Source organism: Meleagris gallopavo, chromosome 20 (assembly GCF_905368555.1).
Source record: "Meleagris gallopavo chromosome 20, MGAL_WU_HG_1.1, whole genome shotgun sequence".
NCBI lineage: Eukaryota > Metazoa > Chordata > Aves > Galliformes > Phasianidae > Meleagris > Meleagris gallopavo.
The window spans coordinates 10,275,688-10,291,665 of record NC_139423.1 but is presented as its reverse complement, the minus strand read 5'-3'; the positions used below and the strand labels follow the sequence as shown (position 1 = coordinate 10,291,665).

General features: G+C 59.5%; 3 protein-coding genes across 7 annotated transcripts in view; 1 reads left to right on the top strand and 2 right to left on the bottom strand.

The window, feature by feature from the left end:
• The window catches only part of SLC38A12 (solute carrier family 38 member 12), a 39,870-nt gene extending 38,842 nt beyond the window's left edge, over positions 1-1,028 (bottom strand). Inside the window, exons 1-2 of one of the 4 annotated variants that reach the window (XM_085240343.1) lie at positions 990-1,028; positions 372-479 (exon numbers count right to left, since the gene is read on the bottom strand). In XM_085240343.1, coding sequence (XP_085096469.1) covers positions 372-416 — 45 coding nt within the window. In that variant the 5' untranslated portion in view covers positions 417-479; positions 990-1,028. The other 3 variants (XM_085240342.1, XM_085240344.1, XM_010721635.4) reach the window with 3 other exon arrangements.
• Positions 1,029-1,135: 107 nt separating this feature from the next.
• Positions 1,136-4,460, top strand: NAT9 (N-acetyltransferase 9). Of its 2 annotated transcripts, none has more exons than XM_010721633.3 (6): positions 1,136-1,482; positions 1,951-2,060; positions 3,108-3,248; positions 3,477-3,536; positions 3,703-3,797; positions 3,886-4,460. In XM_010721633.3, the coding sequence occupies exons 1-6, from the start codon at positions 1,406-1,408 to the stop codon at positions 4,036-4,038; spliced, it is 636 nt and encodes a 211-aa protein (XP_010719935.2). In that variant the 5' UTR covers positions 1,136-1,405; the 3' UTR covers positions 4,039-4,460. The 2 variants fall into 2 exon arrangements, with proteins under 2 accessions (XP_010719935.2, XP_019477351.2); XM_019621806.3 differs by lacking the exon at positions 1,136-1,482 and adding an exon at positions 1,533-1,863.
• Positions 4,461-7,504: 3,044 nt separating this feature from the next.
• Positions 7,505-14,777, bottom strand: NHERF1 (NHERF family PDZ scaffold protein 1). The gene is made up of 6 exons (XM_010721693.4): positions 14,324-14,777; positions 10,130-10,288; positions 9,504-9,657; positions 9,126-9,166; positions 8,543-8,638; positions 7,505-8,458 (listed from the first exon to the last, which is right to left on the bottom strand). The coding sequence occupies exons 1-6, from the start codon at positions 14,711-14,713 to the stop codon at positions 8,294-8,296; spliced, it is 1,005 nt and encodes a 334-aa protein (XP_010719995.2). The 5' UTR covers positions 14,714-14,777; the 3' UTR covers positions 7,505-8,293.
• Between the last annotated feature and the right edge of the window lie 1,201 nt (positions 14,778-15,978).

Genomic DNA, 15,978 nt, shown 5'->3' with positions numbered 1-15,978 from the left:
CGTGTCTGATTATTTTAAATGAGGGGGATTAAACTAAAGTTACTGAAAGAACAGTTACAGATAGATAGAATTCAGTAACCTGATGAACATTAAACAAACTCAAAGTCAAACAGCATCATTTCCATGCGACAGCTTCCCCTTTTAAGGAAGCTTCACGTGACAATTTGTGCTGACGGAAGCGGAGTGCAAGAGCAGCAGGCAGAAGAACACAGAGATATTGGACACAAAGCTGCTTTCAAAGCATTTCAAAACCACATCTCAGCAGACAGCAGCCCTTGCGGTACAGGAGCGCGCCCGCGCTGTTATTTGCAGGCAGCCGGCAGCACTGAGGCCGCACGCGGGGCAGCGGTGAGCCCGAGCTCGGTACTCACATACGGAGAGTAGAGCTCTCCCGTATCCGTGATGCCGCCGGCCATGGCGAGACGGCTGGGAGAACCGCAGAAACGAGGGCGGCGTTTTCAACCTCTGCTATCGTTAACCTGGAAAATCACAACGCGGCGTCAGCTGGGCCAGAAGCGGCGGGCGCTCAGAGCCGGGCTCTACCGCGCGCGGCGCCGCACGAAGCGCACAGCGCGGCCCGGGGCGCTCCGCCCGCATCGAGCCGCTCCGGGGCACAGCGGAGCTTCGGCACCCCGAGGCACCGCGCGCCGCCCCGCCAGCGCGGCAGAGACGAGCCGTACGACGGGCGGGGCGGCGCTTCGGGAACCGCGGCTCCCAAAGCAGCCAAAGCAGCGGCTCCGGGAGCTCGGCGGGATCCCGAGCGGCACCGGCCAAGCGCAGCCCTCCCCGCGCCGACCCGCCGCCCGCACTTCAACGGCCACGCGTCCCTCCTGGCGGAGCAGCGCCGTGCGGCGGGAGCAGAGGACGGCCGAGCGAGAGGCCGAGCTCCGCGGCGGCGCCCCGTTGGCACGGCGGCACAGCCGCCCCGTGAACCCCGACCCGCCCCGGTACCTCAGCAGCCACAGCTCCCGCCCCCACCCGGCTCTTACGGCGCACGCGCGGCCCGCCAGGCGCTGCTTCCGCACACGTGACCGGCCCGTTTCCAATGGGGAAAGAGGGGTGCAAGCAGCTCGCCTGCGATTGGGGGATGATGTGCGGTCACGTGCGCGCCGAGGGGATCGGGCGACGATGACGTCACCGTCCGCGACGGGGAAGGAAGCGGAGCTTGTGGGCATGCGTGCGGTAGCGGTCAGCTGCTGTCCGCGTCGACACAGCGCCCCCTCGGCCCCGCCGTGCCGCTCCGTGCCGCTCCGTGCCCCGGCACCGACAGGGCGCTGCGCTCGCAGGGAGGCGGCTCTGAGGGCATCGCTACGAGCCGGGCTCCGTCCGTTACGAGCCCGTGCCGCCGAGCCGCCTTCCAGAGCGCTCCGCCTCCCCCGGGCCGCCCGGCGATGGCGGCGGGGCCATGAGGATCAACCAGAGCACCGCGCTGCAGGGCGGGAAGGTGACGCTGGTGCCGTACGGCCCGGCACACGTGGCCCGGTACGCGGCTCTCGCCCCGCTGCTCTGCGCTGTGGGCTTCGCTTCTGCGCTGCGGGGAGATGTGGGGCCGCTCCGTGTCCGGATGTCCGCTCGCTGATGCCGGTCCGCGCCGGCCGGGCGGGGAGAGGCGCTGCGCTGTGAGCGGCGGTACTCAGCTGTCAGCAGCGCGGTGATGCCGTATGAAATCAGTGCGAAAGGCGGTGGAACGTGGTGCTGCTGGCTCTGTGCTCTTGGCTCGCGTTACGGCGCTCTTCAGACAGAGCAGGCATTGCTGAATGCCCGAGGGGAACGCCGATTCCTATTTATTTAAAAAGAGATTTGCAGGTGCTTTTAAGGTGCTGCGGATGCCAGGCCGGCATTTGTAGAACAGCTTGCTGACAGGTGACGGGCAGACCCTCGGAGCACTTGTGGAAATCTGACTGCAGCACCATCGTTAAGCCGCCGGTCTGGTTCTGGGTCTCTTTTCAGGTACCATGAGTGGATGCAGTCAGAGGAGCTGCAGCGCCTGACCGCCTCAGAACCACTGAGCCTGGAGCAGGAGTACGAGATGCAGCGCAGCTGGAGGGATGATGCAGACAGTGAGGGTCTTAAATGTTCTCTGAGGGCGGGTGGAAGGGCTGAGAGGGTCCCTTTCTGTGCTGGAAGGGCACTGCTGGGAGTGCCTGCTGAGGGGGCCTTGCCAGCAACCAGAGCAGATGTGAGGCTGGCTTTCTGCTCAACAGACAGCTTTGCCTCAGTGCTGCAGCACATTGGCTTACTCTGTTCATCTTTAGAGTTTCTGTATTTTGTGGGTGTCTGGGTTCCTTCATCTTCAGTATTTGGAGTGAATAATGGCAGTTTAAAGCAAGGGGAGCACAGCTGTGGTGACTTTCTAGGGAGACCAGGGCATGTTTGTAGCCAGTGTATGCTCAGTGAATTACAGACATCCAGGGCTGTTAGTGTCCTTCTTCTGTGGTTTTTCAAAGATAACTGATTTGCTTTACGCAGCATTATCTGATCAGCTGCTGCACAGACACCACTCCCCAGTCTGATTGTCATAAAAACATGGAAGGGAGTTGTATTTTTCCCTGAGAAACGGGATGGCTTTATAATTACCTAGTTGAGAGTGTTGTCTGAATTGGTTCCCTGGCTGCATTACAGGTAATGAATCACTGCCCATAAAAGCCTTGTAGAAGTACGGTGAGCAGCAAAATACAAGGCTGGCAAAGATCTCAGCCTGGAACGTTTGTCTCAGCTGGCATTAAAAGCTTTGCTGAAAGCAGCAGTAGGACTAACTGGTGAATCACTAAGTCCTGATGTCTTGTGCACCAAACAGTTCTTTGCCCAGACTTGCTGCAGAAAGAGAAAGCAGTGAGACCTCCGTCAGGGAATGAAGATTTCCATGCTCCTTTCATACTTGTTTCTAACCTTAGTGCCTGCATAGGCAGACAGTGATTTCTAGTGATGTCCATTTCTAGCGATGGAAGCAGGTGTGCTTGAGATGGAAAGTTCAATTATTACCACTTCCTCACTATTAACACATAGAAACTGCTGTCGCTTTGTCCATTGCATGCCTTTACTTTCAGCCTTCAGTACTATGTACATAACTCTTAACAGCCCTAAAATTGTATTTTTGTTCTCCCCAGAGTGCACCTTCATCGTGCTGGACACGGAGCGGTGGTCTGAGCAGGCACGTGGGGATGAGGAGTGCATGGTGGGGGATGTGAATCTCTTCCTCACTGACGCTGAGGATCCAACTTTGGGCGAGATTGAAATAATGATTGCAGGTGAGGTTCTGCTTGCCGTCTCGGATCTTTGTCACCTTGGCTAAAGGCAGCTGTAGACAGATCACAGAATCACAGATATTACTGCAGTTTTTTGTTCTCATTGCGTTACCTTGACCGTTCAGCCCTGAATGGCATTCATTGCTGCTCTGGGTCTTTTCTGAAAAGCCTCCAGCACAGATGCTTTGTCTCGTGTAACAAGATGCTGACTTCTGCAGCTCTGTCTTTCAGAACCCAGCTATCGTAGCAGAGGATTTGGCAAGGAGGCGACTCTGATGATGATGTCCTATGGTAAGGATGGCTCAAGGCAAGGGTAAAGTTGTGACGTGATCTAGAGGCACATATTCCTGGTGATGTACACAGGGTATTAACAGGAGCGTCTGCCTCAGAAGTTGCAGCCCTGATATGGCAGCCAAGCAGGTAACAGTAATTTTTGTTTTTCTGGTTTCTTTTGTAGGAGTGACAGACCTAGGCATCACCAAATTTGAGGCTAAGATTGGTCAGGAAAACGAAGCCAGTATCTGCATGTTCAAGAAGCTTCATTTTAAGGAGGTGCGTTGACAGCCTGGCTTCTAACCCAAATGTGAGCAGCGTTTGTTCTATGGTTGGGATGGAGCTCTGTTTCTTCTGTGTGATACAGGTCTCTGTGAACAGCGTTTTCCAAGAGGTGACATTGAGGCTGGATGTCAGTGACCAAGAGAGACAGTGGCTCCTGGACCAGACAAAACATGTGAAGAAGAAAAACTACATTGAAGAAAAGCTGCCAGCTGGGGTGCTGGAAAACGACAGATAGAGCCAGACACAAACCTGGTTTCAGGGAAAGGTTGGACCTTGTGAGGTCTGACTGCGAATGACAGGGCTGCACTTGACTGTTTTGATCTGTTTCCTTTGTCATCTTGTCACTTTTCCACTTTGTTGCAACAGCTGAGAATATTGCCTGAAGTTTGGACCTGGAGAACAGCCACTAATTCACAGACTTGATTAGGAACAACTCCATGACTTTAACGTGCTGCTCCAGCGAGGCCAATCACCAGCAGTTAATTGATTCCTGGCACAACCAGTTCCTGGACAAGCAGCAACCCGTGTTCCCACTTCCACTGCCCTCAGAGCGAGATTCGTCACTGTTGCAGAGGAAGCCTGAGTGCTCAGGTAGCTCCATCTGTCCTCTGTTAAATAATGATTAAAAAATAAAAATCTCAGGTGCCTCTGAAAGCAGTCTGGGAGCAGTGGGGCTTTCTTTGGTGACAATCTAGCTGGAAGTTAAAGAAGACTACAGCAACTCTTTGAACCCCTTTTAGTGGGGGTGGGGGTGAGCACAATCAAAGGGAAAGTGCTGGTTCACCTCTCAGCTCTGGAGGATGATCCAGAGGGGATAGGAATTAGTGAGGAACACCTGAGTGATCGCTCTGCTCAGCTGAAACAGGGCCAGGAAATCAGTCTTAGAAGCAAGGATGACACAGTCCAGGGAGATAGCACAGCCCTTCTGAGTCCACCTGAAGGCTGCTGATTGAACATAAAACTACAAAGAGAGGAGCTGTCAAACTATTAACATGATTAAAATCACTAATACAAGTCAAGTAAGGCCCGAGCTCAGTCTCTCTGTGATCTGTACATAAGGGAACTGGCAGCTGCAGGGGGCTTTTGAGACCAAATCTCTTGCTCAGTTCAGAACTGCTTTGGCATGCTGATACGTGTTATGTGCGTGGACCTGGAAACCTCAGGCCATCAGCAAAGTGATGCTTAATCTCTTGGGTCTGCTGTTAGTGCAGCAGGAAGAAGAAGAAAGACAAATCTGAAAGAAGGCAGAATGGTGGCTTCCCTCCTTCAGCGCAGCTCAGGACTTCCTCTGCAGGGCTGCAGCTGTTGTGCTGCTCTCCAGTAAGCTGAGCTGGGGGAGCGGGGCAGCATTGCTGACTGGAGCAGACACCTTCAGGGTAAGTCAGCCTGCGATGCATCAGAGGTCTGTTCCCAAAGAAGAGGTTCTTGTCTGACTAGCACTGGACAGACTTTTAATGCAGTTATTTAATCTGACCTTTCCTGCCCACTCAGCACACTTCCCACAGCAGGGAAGCTAAAAGAAAAGGTACGGAGGATGACTGCTGCTCCTGGGTGCTTTCCCACTGTAACAGCAGCCAGAAAGGCTAATTTTAGACCAGAAGTGATTTGTTCCGGTTATAAGGTATCAGATAATGACATCCCTGTGCAAATCTGAATGCTGTTATCTGGTAGACTCTAGAATTTTTAGTGTTACTTTGTGAGTATTTTTAGGACCTGTGAGTTGTAGTTTCCCAATTTTAGTTCATTTAAATAAAATCATCCTGTGACTAACGTTAAAACCAAGCGCAGGAACCAAGCGTGTGTCGTGGTATTTTAAACCACAAGTATTTAACATTGATTTTATTGTAGTAAAAGCTTTGTGCAGCGATAAAGAAAAGAGCAGCTCCACTTCCAGGTGAGATTAAAGTGATAAGGTCTGTTAATCCTCCTGCTCTTCTTCCCTTGCTGCAGGCAGGGATGGATTCACAGAATTCCCCTGGACAGCATTTGCAGCATTTGTGTGCTGCAGCATTGCTGGCTTTTTAAGCAAGTGTTTGGGGTCACTGAAGCAGCACGTGCTGCTCCAGCACAAAGCACAGCCACAGACCTCGGGCTTCCAGGGACACACACACCTCTGGGCAGACAGATGGTGAAATTGAGCTATCTGTTCCTAAAACCCTGAGTGTGCTGTGTGTGAGGTAGGAGGGCTGGGTGCTCACAGCCATTCCCCAGGGTTGGAAGAAGAATCAAAGACGACCTTCTCACCTGCAGCAGAGAGCAGCGTCAGCACTTCTTTGACTTCTGCAGGTTCCTGATGCCAGGTGGGGCTGAGGGCTATTTTGTTCAAGAGCTGGGAGGACAAAGTCCTCTCTGGGGAAGTGCGTGTGAGGAGTGGGTGCCGATGCTGGAAAGGCACAGCAGCTCCACGCCGTGTGACTGCTGTAGGGTTTGGGGACGGTCCCAGGACCTGCTGATGAGCTCCTAGCCTACCCTAGGCACTCCTCACTGCTGCCAGCACGCAGCCCTACCAGCACAATGGCTGCCCAGGCTCCTCAGTGCTCACATCACACAGGAATACATCTCCTGTGGGTTCACATCCACCTCCACCTGGAAGCTGCTTTTCCGGCCCTCACCCAGCTCTGGAGCAGCAGCAATGACTGGAAGAGACAGGGTAAGAGACCAGCCTTGTCCTCCCATTGCCCAGCCCAACCTGGAACAGACCAGGTCAGGGGTTTTCTCATCCTCAGTTTCACATGAGAGCCTTGCTTTTGAGGCCGCAGTCCCACGTAGCCCTGAGGGCACAGGGAGCTGCTCCAGCGCAGTGGTTGCTCCGGCATCAGCGAGCTCTGCACCTGGCATCCCTGGTGCCCAGGCAACGCCGAGGCACTCCCTGCCTCCCCGCCAGCCGGGAAAAGCCTTCACCCTGGCAACCCAAAACAACCTCGGGTCTGTCCCTGAGAACCCCTTGAGGGAGGGTGGCTCAACACATCCACACCCGCAGCCCTCAGGTTGCCAAGTGAGCCACGCTCCCGCTTGCAGTTCCCCCACACTGCTGCAGCAGGAGGGCTTAGCGCAGAGCTGCATAAGCTGTCCCAGCACACGGGGCTTAAAAATAGCTGTATGAGCCCAGCAGGAACCGCAGCCTCACAGCCCTCAGCTGCAGGCTCCATCCTCCACAGAAGGGGTCAGCCCCTGCCCCAGGGCTGGCAAAACACTCAGAGGTGCCACTCAGGCCCTCCTCCAACCTGCTCTCAGAAGGCAGCCCCGGTGCTCAGGCTCACCCCACACCTCAGTGGAGCAGTGGGGGCAGTTTGGGGTTGGGCAGCCCCCAGCAACGCTGCCTCCCTCCAGCCCAGCCGGCAGCCACGTCCCTACGATGGGCAGATTAGAGCAGGCACACGGTAGCCTGGAACCGCCCCCCCTCTGTGGGATTAAAGCCCTTTAATCGTCCCAAGGCATTAACTCACACTGGGACCGGCCCAGCCTTCTCCGTTACTCCATCCCAGCACCAAACCAGACCCCGTGTCAGCTCGCTGTGGCTTAACTCCTCCAGGGCTACATTCAAACAAACTCAGACTTAAGGTGTCTGCCCATAGACAGCACTGGTTGTGCACAGCCCCTTCCACAAGGGATGGTGCCCTGCAGCCCCTGCCCCCGGGTCCCCCTGGCACTGTGCCCTGGGATCCACGGCTCCGCAAGAATTTGGCCTCCAGCTGGACACGTGAAGTCAGGAAGATTTATTCCAGTAAACAGAATTTCTCTTCAGCTTGACAATACAACACCTGATTGCAAAACACAGAAACAAAACATCCATGGGAAGAATTTTCCACAAAATACATTTAAAAAAAATAAACCATGTGATTGGAAAACCTCTCATTTTGGACAAAGAAGACAGTCTATTGAGACCCCTCTGAACTAAGCAGTGTAGGATGCAAACCGTGATCGGCTTTGTCTCTGGGAGCAAGCAGCAGCACAGGGGGCGATTATTGCTTGCTGTGCTGGCTCCAGACACCTCTCCTCTCCCAAAACAACCCTGAGGCAGGGGCTGTGGGATGCCCAAGTGCCTCCAAGGGCAGCTCTGGGGGCACAGGAATGAAGGGATGGGGACATCGCGGACGGACACTGCAAGGTCAAGAGTGCCAACCCCAGGAGGAATTGCTGTGGTGTAGGGCTTGGTGAAAGTCGCCAAGAGCCTCAAGAAAGGGAGATTATCTGGGGGGGAGAGGGGGGAGTGGATGAAACAGAAGTGGGTTTTGAGATGGGAGAAGAAGAGCTGGCAGAGGGGATGAGAAGCATTGGGCATCAAACCCGGCCACTCCGAGTCACCAAACCTCCCCACAGCTCTGCACACAGCCGGGTGCACAAAGCTTCACGCCAGGGCTGGAGGAGCACCCAGGGCACCGTCGCCATCCTCAGCAGGGACGCTCACCGACCCCGAACCCCGTCCTCCCTGTCAGGGTGGTGGGGACGAAGGGGATGGGGGAGAGCCGGTGTCCCTGCCCGGGGCGGATTCACAGGTTGCTGAACAGTTCGTTTTTCTTGCTCCAGTCCATCTGGGGAGCCCGCTTGCTGGTGCGCTTCTGGTGCGCCCGCTCCTTGGCCACGGCCAGCGGGATGTCGAGGTCCAGCAGGGAGCTGGGCGCAGAGCTGCGCTTGTCCCCTTCCTGCGCGTCGGGCTGTGGAGAGAGAAGAGCTCAGCCTCGGCGTGGGGGCTTTGCCCATCCCCCCTCCTCAGCCGTTATCCCCCAGCCCAGCCCTACCTCACTGTGGGTCTCAGTGCCTTCGGGGGACGTGGCCAGCGCAGGGCTGGGGGGTCTCTCTGACACGGAGTTCAGCCGCGGCTCTCCGCCGTTTTCCTGGGGGAGCGGAGCAGAAGGGAGGGCTGAGGTTTGGGAACCATTCCCGGGGCTGCTGCCGTCCCTCCTGGCAGCTGTCAGATCCTTCCTCCCTGCACGTAATCCGCTGAGAGCTCCGTGCTAATTAACACCTCCTGCACTGCCCATGCAGGGTTGGGAGGATTAAACCTGACTTCCCAGCTGCAGCAGCAGCAGGAGGGCTGTGGGATGGAATGCTGCTTCCCTGAAGCATGAGGGCTCCTTCCCGGCCACGCAGCATCGTGAGGACAGAGCCTGCAAGCAACCCCCTTCCTGAGGGCCACCACCTCCCACTTCCCTTCCCAGCATGGCACCTGCTCTTGTGTGACAGCGTGGAGCCTCATCCCTGGCTCACGGGTCACCCAACCGCCTAAGGGCAAAGGATAGAGGGACACCCAAACCTGCAGGCTCCATGCCTACAGACCAGCGTAGGTGGGATTTAGAAGGGACAAAAAGGAATTTATCTCACCTTCTCTATATCACCATTGGCAATGGGTTCTGGCAAGGGACCTGCAGAGAGGACACGGTGTCAGGTGGGGACAGGCTCACACCAGGGCCACAAACATCAGTGCCATGGGCACAACAGCTCTGGGGCAGCCAGCGAGGGCTGCATCCTGCCAGCAATAGAGGCAGGAAGGGAGCCAAGGTCGACCAAGGCTGGAGCTGAGTGAAGGACACCCGCACGCCCTCCGTTTGCTCCCTGAGCCATAAGTCCTGTCAAAGTGTAACCCGCAGAGCCATAAACCCTGCCCAGCACACACCCCACAGCCATGTGCCAGCTGCAGGCCAGGCAGCAAGGTGCCAACCAACCCCCTGTACCCGGCTCCAGGGATGGCACCCGACCCACCTGCCAAGTGTGCCTCCGAGGGCACCACCCTGCACTTCTTGAAGAACTCATCGGCCAGCATGCCCACCACCAGCAGTTTGGTCTCATCGCCACCCGCCTTGATGGCCGCCACCACATCTGCGTGCTGCTTGCCCTCCACGGACGTCCCATTCACCTGTGGGTATCACAGTGACGAGGGACATTCCTCAGCCCAGCGCCGGCTGCAGCCCCCCACGGATGTCCAGAGACGTGCGGGGATTAGCAGCAAAACCTCATTAAAAGCAGATTTTCCCAGAGTGATTAGCACAGGGCTCTATGGGGAGCGGGGCAGTGCCAGGGGATGGGTGGCACGGGGCGGCCGTCCCCAGCGTGGTGAGCAGGGGCAGCCCCGGACCCACACGGCCACCGCACACCCTCACATCTGTGCCCTCCCGCCCCAGGACAGCGGTGCTCCATCGGTGACAGAGGCTGATGTGCAGACTGGGACTCAGCCCGGCTGCACCCAGGGGTGGAGCGGCTCTGCTCTGAGTCACCGCCCGCACTCAGAGCAGGGGATGCCCCAGCGGAGCAACTCCCGGGCGCTGCCCGCCCATCCCGTATCTCAGGGACACACCACACCTCCGGCCTCCCCTGACCCCATCACCCACCTCAACAATGCGGTCCTGGGCACGCAGCCCCGCTGCCTCGGCTGGTGAGTCGGGGTCCACAGCACGCACATACTGCCCCGGGCGGCTCTTCTCACTGTGCAGGTTGAAGCCGTACCCGTTGGGGCCCTTCTTGATGTGGCACAGCCGGGGACGCAGCTCCTGCGAGGGCACAGCGAAGGGATGGCCATGAGATGGCTGCTCTCAGACCCCACCCTGCTATGGCACAGGGCTGCAGACCCCTGGAACCCGCATGTGGGCACCTCTGGCCGGGCACGGAGGCCAGAACAGCCTGTGAGCCATGGCCCTAGCTAATTAGGCACAGGGCACAGTAATTGCAGCATTCCATTAAGGAGGCCTGTTACTGTGCACATCCTCAGACAGCGCTCTTCCTTTTGGGATTAAGATTGCCCGGTGAAGGTGGAGGAGGAAGCAGCCCGGATGGAGGGGAGGCACCCACCTCCACCCCGTGCTGGAGCCTCAGGCCAGAGGTCCCACCTCCTGCAGACAAAAAGACTGCATCACTCCCTGCCTGGGGGCTGCACCAAAGGGACCCCCGGCACTCACAGCAGCACCCGCACTGAGCACCCAACCTACAGCTGCAGCAAACCAGGACCTGCGGGAGCAGAGCAGCAGCACATGGGACATTCACCTCCTGGAGGCACCACCCCGGCCAACTGTTCCATATTTGTAGAATCATGGGATCATTAAGGTTGGAAAAGACCTCTAAAATAATGAATCCAACCCCAGCCCATCCCCACTGAGCACATCCCTCAGTGCCACATCCCCGCAGTGCTGGGCACCCCCAGAGGGCTCCCCTGCTCCCTGTGCATTGCTGCTCCCTGAGAGAAGGAATTGTTCCTGATGCCCAACCTGAGTCTCCTGGCACAATGTAAAGCCATCACCTCTCATCCTACTGAGATAATAGATATATAATGACACTGTCTTGATCGTTAGCTCCTGATCACTGGGAGGGATTTCCCAATGGCCAAGCCACACGGGAGTTCTTAAAATATCCCTCACCAAGGGGTTTCGCCACTTATTCTTCCTTTATCTGTCCTACTTTGGTACCCAAACCAGCCCCAGGGATACGCAGGAATTCCCCCTCATGCCTGCTCTGCTCCTTACTCGTCCACATCACACTATGAAATTCCCTTGGCCAGCACTGATCCTTGGGGCTGGCACCAAGGACAGACACAGGGCGCTGGCAAGGGTGACACATTGGCAGCAGCCACCCGATAAGCACAGCCTGTGTGACAGCCCCACAGCTGCTATCAGCCCCGTCCCTGTTGCACAATACTGTGGGGTCAAGGCTCACCAGGTTAGCACAGCTCACCAACGCCCAGCTGGGGACCAAAGGTGACAGCAGGACGTGCCGGCAGCCAGCTGTGCCCACATGCTGGCCGAGAGCTGCCCAGTGCATCCCCTGCGCTCTGCATGGGACGTGAGGTGGGACTGCAACACATCAGCATGGCTGCTGCCGTGGTCCAGGTGGTTCGTGGTGTACTTAATCCCAAAGCCGAGCCCAAAAAGCAGAGCTGGCAGAGCCTGGAGGGAGCAGAGCTGCAGCACATCGAGTCTTATCCATGGCTGCAGGAGCACCTCCAAGCAGAGGTCCCTTGTGCCAGAGGGACCGAGGCCCTCTCTGCACAGGAACTCGCTGCCCTGGGGTGAGGGTTCTGAGGAAGATCCCCCCCACCTCAGGGGTAGCAAAACACCCGCAGTGCCCACAGCTCCCAGTGCAGTAACGACACCTGCAGAGCAGCATCCGCAGCCCCAGCTTGCAGGAAGCTCCTCGCAGCCCTGTGAGCAGCAACAAGCTGCAGGCAGCCCTCAGCAGCCATCTGAGCTTTGCTCAGAAAGAAACATGGGCTGCGAGGACAGCCAGGCCAGCAAATTCACACGGGTCCTGAAATCTGGCACACGCACTGGGGCCCCATACAAAGGGGATGCAAAGCAGCCTCTTGCAGCATCCTCGTCACGTAGCGCCGGGCTGGAGCTGCTTTTCATGCAGCCCACTCCTGCTCCCAAGCACAGTTGGCTTGAGAAGAAATTTAATTCATTTCCCAGTTCAACTCCCTGCACAATGCACCCAGCTGCCCCCACGACACCCCAAGCCACTCCTGGGGGGCTCAGATGGGTTTTGCAGGGGAGAGCAAGCACTGCATTCAGCATCTGAGCACTACACGTGCACTGGGCACAGCTGGCACTGGGCAGCAGGAGACGAGCCGTGGTGGAAGCAGCACCAAGCAGCTGCACAGAGCTGTCTCAAAGCACACCCATGCAGCTGAAGCCTCCGGAAATACAGTGTGGGGTGAGGGGGGGGGGAGAAACACAGCAGGCTGCCACCGCCCACAGTCAAACGCCGGGGACGGTCCCGTGCGGTGCAAAGCCCCAGCAGCAGGGCTGAAGTTGCGTTCATCCACCCGGTGCCACTCCCAGGGCTCTAACACCATGCCTGCTATGGAGTGGGTGCCCTCATGGGTGCCCCAAAGCTCCCCACGTCCCACTGGGGTGGCATCCAGCTGCAGGGCAGGGAGCCGTGGCGATGTACCCCGGTATGGGGGGATCGCATCCTGCCTGAGGCGTTAAACGCTCGGAGCAGAGCAGCACGGAGCGGGAACGCTGACAGCCGGCCGCTGGCAGCATGCGTCTCCAAGCCTGCATGTAAATAAAGGCGAGCCCTGCCCCACAAAGCAAACAGGACTCTGACACGCACAGACCTCCCGTGCTCCCTGCCGGCACCGATCCTGGGAGAATCCCCACAAAGGGGAGGAAGGGCACAGCTCATGGGCACAAACCCCCCCGCTCGCTCCCAGCGCGCCGTCCTGGCACGGCCGCTCCGGGTTTCCCCGGGCTGGGAACCAGCCCCAGCCCCACGGCTTCCGGCTACCTGTTGAGAAACCACCCGGGCGGCAGGCGGGTGAGCAGCAATGTCAGCAGCGTCACCGACTTCCTGCTCCCGTACCGACAGAAACTGTCAGCGGTAACCGCACGGTAACCGTCCCACCCCCGCACGGAGCTGCGCACCGAGGCGTGCAGCCCCACAGCAGGGCAGGGCGCTCCTCCGGCCGCATCAGCCACGGCCCCATGAATTCTTCCAGCTCACGAGCGATCTGCGCACAGCACAGAAGGACTCGGTGGCCGGGGGGGACGCTGGCACTGTGACATATGGAGGATGCTGGAGGAGCAGAGCTGCTCGTTCCCACGCAGCGCGCCCCGCCTTGTGACCCCAGATGGGGCGATGAGCACCGCTGTGGCCACCAGACCCCACCGACGGCCCACGGGAACGACGCTTTCGACGAAGGACGCGTCCTACAGCAAGGGAAGAGTCAGCACCGGGTGACAGCAACACCTCACCCCGCAGGACGACGGCCCAGCACCAAAGTCCATCCGGAACTCAGCGCCGATCCCGCAGCAGTGCCACCACGTCGGCACCACGGGCGGGTTCCAGGAGCAGAGCACGGCTCTGTGTCACAGCTTCCCAGGAAGCGCCTCGGTCGCAACAACAAATACTTGTTTTCAGCAAGCAAACAAAAAGCGGCATTATCCGCGGCAGCCTCAGGCGTCCCTTAGAAACTGCTGCGGGCAGGAAAGGTCAGCTGGGTCTCCATTCCTCACCCCTCTGCATCGCTCTGTTTGTGCAACCGCTGACTCCTACGTGCTGCTCCAGGCCGACATTCTAAAACCGTGTCTGTCCGCACCGAAGGGCTCTGAGCTCCCCATCCCCACAGTGCGGCTGAGGCCGCGCAGCTCAGGACACGAGGAGCCGCCACAGCACAACGCTTCCCCTTGCCAAACGATTTTTGCATTTTAGAGGCGGTTAACGCCAAAAGCCTCGGGGCAACCCGGCACCTGCTCTCAGGAGGTGAAGACGCAGCAGGGCTGGGGGCTGGAACTGAGAACTCCCGGAGCAAACACCACAAACAACAGCAAAACCAAACCGAGCTCCCAAAGCACAGATGGTGACACAGGGGACGGACCGGGCAGCACTCCCTGCCCACGAGTCGCCATCAGCCTCGCCCCCTCCCCCCGCGCCTGACCCCGTTTCGCTCCTCCTGCGACACAAGGACGGAACAGGAGGGGCACGACCCGTCGTGCTGCGACTGGAACAGGGAGGAAAGCACGGGGTGCACCGTCCCGGGACCGCCGGGCCCAACAGGATAGCAAAGGCCGCCCGTACCGCCCCGCACTCACCCGCTCCCCGGTGTCTCCGCTCCGCTCCGCCGCCGGGGGTTCCGCCGCCGGGGCCTCCCGCTGCACTTCGCCGTCGGGGTCACTGTGAGTCTTGGGCGGCTGCTCCTCGGGTTGGGGCTGCACCACGAGCAGGCGCACAGCCCCGGCGGCGGCACGGATCCGTTCCACCACCTGCTGGTGGCTCTCCCGCTCCACGTTCGTTCCGTCCACCTCCAGCAGTCGGTCCCCGGCGCGCAGCCCCGAGCGCTCGGCCGGCGAGCCCGCCTCCACCAGCCGGATGAACTGGCCTGGCTTGCCCTTCTCGCCGTGCAGGTGGAAGCCGTACCCGTCCGGGCCCTTCTCCAGGCAGCACAGCCGCGGCGCGGCGGGGCCCGGCGGAGCGCTGCTCATGGCGGCCTCGACTCCCGACCCGAACCCCTCCGTCTGAGGCCGCCCGCGCCCGGCGGCAGCTTTTATGGCGCGGGGCGGAGCCCGAGGGGCCGCCGTCCAATTAGAGAGGGAGGGGCGGGCCCTGTGCCGAACAAGGAAGGCGATCGGGCGGGGTTATGCAAAAATAGGCGGCTTGAGGCGTTGTTATGCAAATAGGGGGTGGGCGGGGTTGTGGAAACGCGGCCCCGAAGGCGCGGGCACCGCGGGGGCAGCGGAGCCGCAACGTTCCCGCGGGTCGCCCCGCGTCCCCCCGCCCCGCCCGGCATCGCTAACGCCGCTGCCGCTGCCGCGCCTCGCGGTTTCTCCAAGCCGGTGCCGAAAGCGTACGGGGAGCTACGAAACGCACCGAGCGGATGGGAGATCCGAGCGCGGGTGGGGAAGCGGCGCGGGGGCCGAACGCTCCGGGGTCGCTGCGCGGCGGAAGCGGGAGCGCGGCCCGACCGCTCCGAGCGGTGCCGGCCCGCCGACTGCGGGCGCTGCTGGGGCTGCCGGCGCGGGCCGGGAGCCGGGGAACCCCCGGGGCTGAGGCTCAGTCCGCAAGCAGAAGCGGCGGGAGGTCACGGGAGGTCGCGGCAGTGCGAAGCGTGGGGCTGCCGGGTCGGGCGGGGCGAGCCGGGGCTGCGGGCGCTGCGAGCGGGGAGGGCGGTGCTGCCCTCGGTCTCTTCCCGTAGGCTGGAGGGCTGCGGGGCGGTTGGCGTCGCGATGAGCCGCGTCCGAACCGAGCGGGGGGCGGCGGGGCGTCCACAGCGAGCCCCGATCGCAGCACGTGGCAGTGGACTGGGAAGCGGCGGGCGGAGCGGGGCGGGTAAGGGGGGGTCAGCCGCTGCCTCCACTCCGCTGAGCATTTACCCCGCTGCCGCTCAGCCCTGAGAAACGCAGCCGAGAGGAATCCCATGGCGGCAGCAGACGCTTGCGGAGAACCAGGGCGAATCCGTGGCATCGCGCAGCCGTCAGCCCGGCGCGGCCCCTTGGGCTGCAAACAGAGAAATCCTCCCGGTGTTTTTTGTGTTCGGAGAGGGGAGGAAGGGTGCGCTTTTGGGGAACGCTCTTCTCATTCAGGAAACAAACCCCGGTCCCGATAGGGTCTGGTTGCAGCGTGGTGCTGCGATAAGGAACGAACGCAGCAGAAAAGGAAACTGACAGCGCTGCTTTTGCGTCCCCTTCGGACTCCATCTGCGCCCGACAGAGCACGGCCGAATCCTGGCAGGACCCTGCACAGCTCCTGC